Genomic DNA, 3,134 nt, shown 5'->3' with positions numbered 1-3,134 from the left:
AGCTTTTATGATCTCAAGTCTCTGCTGTTCAAGACGCTTGATGAAGTGTGACTTCCAAGTCGCGACTTAAAGGGAAACCGTGTAATAGGTTCCACATACAAACAGTGACTCATTTAACCATAAAACACTACAAATGTTAATCACTCCAGCATATAATATACATTGAGCGAGATCTCGTGAGTTGAGACTTTGTTGTGTTCATGGATTGCAAAATGAAGCAAGTCAGGCCATGAATGTGTTGTGTGTGGACTGGTAAGAGGCTTTCTTTCACTACACTCCCACCTGCACAGAACTCACATTCACCCAGATACTGAATTTGAATGACCATTTATTTGGTCATGAAACCACTTCCAAAAATCCTATCATATTGTACACAAGGATCCCCACATGGATGGATTGTATCAGATCTGTATGAAGGCATTTTCACCCTTCTTATTCTGATCAATCCTTGGCACTTTATCTTCCCAACATTCAATCAAATGCATTGCAAGTTTAAACCAACAGAAGAGCATTACACAAGTTGAAAGATACATTCCATGGGTACCGGCATACAATACCTATACATATGTTTAAAAGAATAAACACTGATGTACATATATACATGGCACTAATAATATTTACATACTTGTGCATAAAGAGCATTACTGTATCCATCTTCCCTACTTCTGCAGGCTTTAGAAAGTCCATGGGGTGTGTCTATGGACAGGAACTGAGATCTGGACACGCAAGACCTCATGGATGGCTCCACGGTGAAGCACCCCAAAAACCTCCCCCTCTTTGGCCATTGCAAGATCCCCCAAAGAGATCATGCGAGTGTGGGACTCGTCACGCAGGCGGAAGCCGTGAATCCACCTTCCGAGTTTCCACCATCTCACGCACACTTGCCGTTCTGATATCTGGCAGCTCCACAGGGCTTCAATAACATACTCAGCCTGTGAAATAAGAGATGAGAGTTGCACGAAGCCCATTGATAATTTCTAGTGTGGGTGCAAAATAAAGATGAGATTAGCATAAAAAATTAATATACAAGGCTATTGGACATGTGAATGCCTCATGGCTCAAGGATCAAGCAGAATCAGTAAAGTTGTGATGTGTGTTTTTAGAGAATTCTTGGTAGCCCAAGTTGCAATTGGACTTCTATAATGCACAATTTGCATCCCACCTCTTGAAAGAAAGGCTCAGCCAGGACAATAGCTTCTCTTATAAAAGAAGCATTTGTAAAAATAAAACATAAAAAGGCAGTTTCATGCAGATAAACTAGCTCATAATGGTATAAAGCATGAAAGACCACATCCATGCAGGGTCATATTCACATTTTGTAATAACATCTTGATCTCCGTTGTTTGTGGGTTTAATAACATTTACCTGTTCGATTACAGTGGCCTAACTACCTGAATTATCTTCAAAATGCAATCAGTCAAATAAATTATGTAACCAAACTAAGAAAATTTTAGCTCAAATCACAAATCACTAGCTGAGGTACAAATTATAAAAATAAAGCAGAATGCAGGTAAGTGACTGGTTTTGAAAATACCATGAATTACATTTAATTCATATTTGTCAAGGCATACCCCAGGCGCCTTGGTCTCCTTGTTGGTATCGCCAAGATGCTGTGACAACTATGATTTAATTAGAATTATATTATTATCAATTTTACCCTCCTTTTCAATTATCTGTTTCCCTAATGCCTAATAAAACATGTAAGGCATAAGATCTATTGATTGGGTGCTATGGAAGATTCTTAAGATGAAGAAATCTCACTTATTACACCCCAAACAAGTTAAAATGTAAAGCCCCAAAACCATCATGGATGCCCCACTGATTAAAAACAGTTGAAAATCTTTGTAGGTCTAACAATCTAGTGCTCTAAAGTGATGGTCCTAAAGATCAGAGATGTAAAAGGGGACTCTGCTGATGCTGATCCCATGTAAAGAGACTAGAAGGCAGACTGAGAAATGTATAAATCCATAATCATCAAATTTATGTTGAAGATACTAAAATCAACTTCCAGTTATAAACAGTAAGGGCCAAGAGAGTGAGAGTTACCGGAACTCCAAGAAAAAATATGGAATAGTGTAAACCGATCAGATTAAGCAACACATTGTGTTTTGAAGCAAATAGAAACATCTGGACGTCCATGAATCCCATCTCAATTGAACAGAGATCTTCAATTGCTTTAAGATAATCTCCAGCCTCAAGTGACTCAGATGGTGAGCATTGTTTGACAAACTTAGCTATAATGGCAGCTCTATTCGCCATCTCAATGTGTCGGTTGATGTAGAAGGTCCTCCATCCCTACAATAAAAAGGGAAAGCATATAAGTTAAGATTAGACAAATCATTCGAGAACTCTGAACTATATAAAAGATTACTGGCAGGTGCAGCATACATTTGAAGGGTCAATTTGATTCATTTATCAGTAAAATACAAATCTCATCTTCTACATGAAAATCCATCTTTGCATCTGGCTATGAAGAACCAGTAAAATTCTTCTTCTTCTTCTAACTCTCCCTCTCTACCCCTTAATCCTTAATATGAAAAACTCGGTTTGATACTCTCCTTCTGTTAATTATTGTCCTCCATTCTACTTATTTTGATTTTTATCGAAACTGTTTATCCAAATTTACACAAAAACGAAAGAAAGGGCATTGGGAATTGAAATTGACAAGAGACAACCTTGGTGGATGAGAATTGTTCCCCAGCTCCGTCAGAGCTTCGATCGTCGACGTTTAAAAAATGGGCTTTCGAGAAAACCATGGAAGGCCATCTCTCTCTGAACAGAAAGATCCATATGGAATCCGAAGCGCAAAATTCCCGCCAGAATCGAGAACAACTACCCAACGAGCACAGATCAGAGACCTTTCTTCCCCAAAAAAAAAAAACCAAAGAAAAGAAAAGAAAACACTAATGATTAAAGAAGAAGAAAGAAAAAAAACAAGACCTTCACAAGTCAAAGGCAACGATTGGAGAGGTGAAGAGAGAAAGAAAGGGACCTGAAGAAGAGATGCAATCTTGAAGGCAATATCTTCAGGTAACGAACTCACTGTCCACACCAACTGGTTCATCTTCTTAAGCTTCTCTTGATTCCTCTTTGTCTTCTTTACTTGTTCTTCTTCTTCATCTCTGTTTCCTGTC

At 38.3% G+C, this 3,134-nt stretch overlaps 1 protein-coding gene across 1 annotated transcript; it reads right to left on the bottom strand.

The window, feature by feature from the left end:
* Positions 1-435: 435 nt before the first annotated feature.
* On the bottom strand, positions 436-3,134 carry LOC122668164. Its single transcript, XM_043864759.1, has 4 exons — positions 2,993-3,134; positions 2,676-2,858; positions 2,047-2,295; positions 436-932 (listed from the first exon to the last, which is right to left on the bottom strand). The coding sequence occupies exons 1-4, from the start codon at positions 3,062-3,064 to the stop codon at positions 675-677; spliced, it is 762 nt and encodes a 253-aa protein (XP_043720694.1). The 5' UTR covers positions 3,065-3,134; the 3' UTR covers positions 436-674.

This window comes from Telopea speciosissima, chromosome 7, assembly GCF_018873765.1.
Source record: "Telopea speciosissima isolate NSW1024214 ecotype Mountain lineage chromosome 7, Tspe_v1, whole genome shotgun sequence".
Taxonomy (NCBI): domain Eukaryota; kingdom Viridiplantae; phylum Streptophyta; class Magnoliopsida; order Proteales; family Proteaceae; genus Telopea; species Telopea speciosissima.
This window is presented reverse-complemented; position numbering and strand designations above follow the sequence as displayed.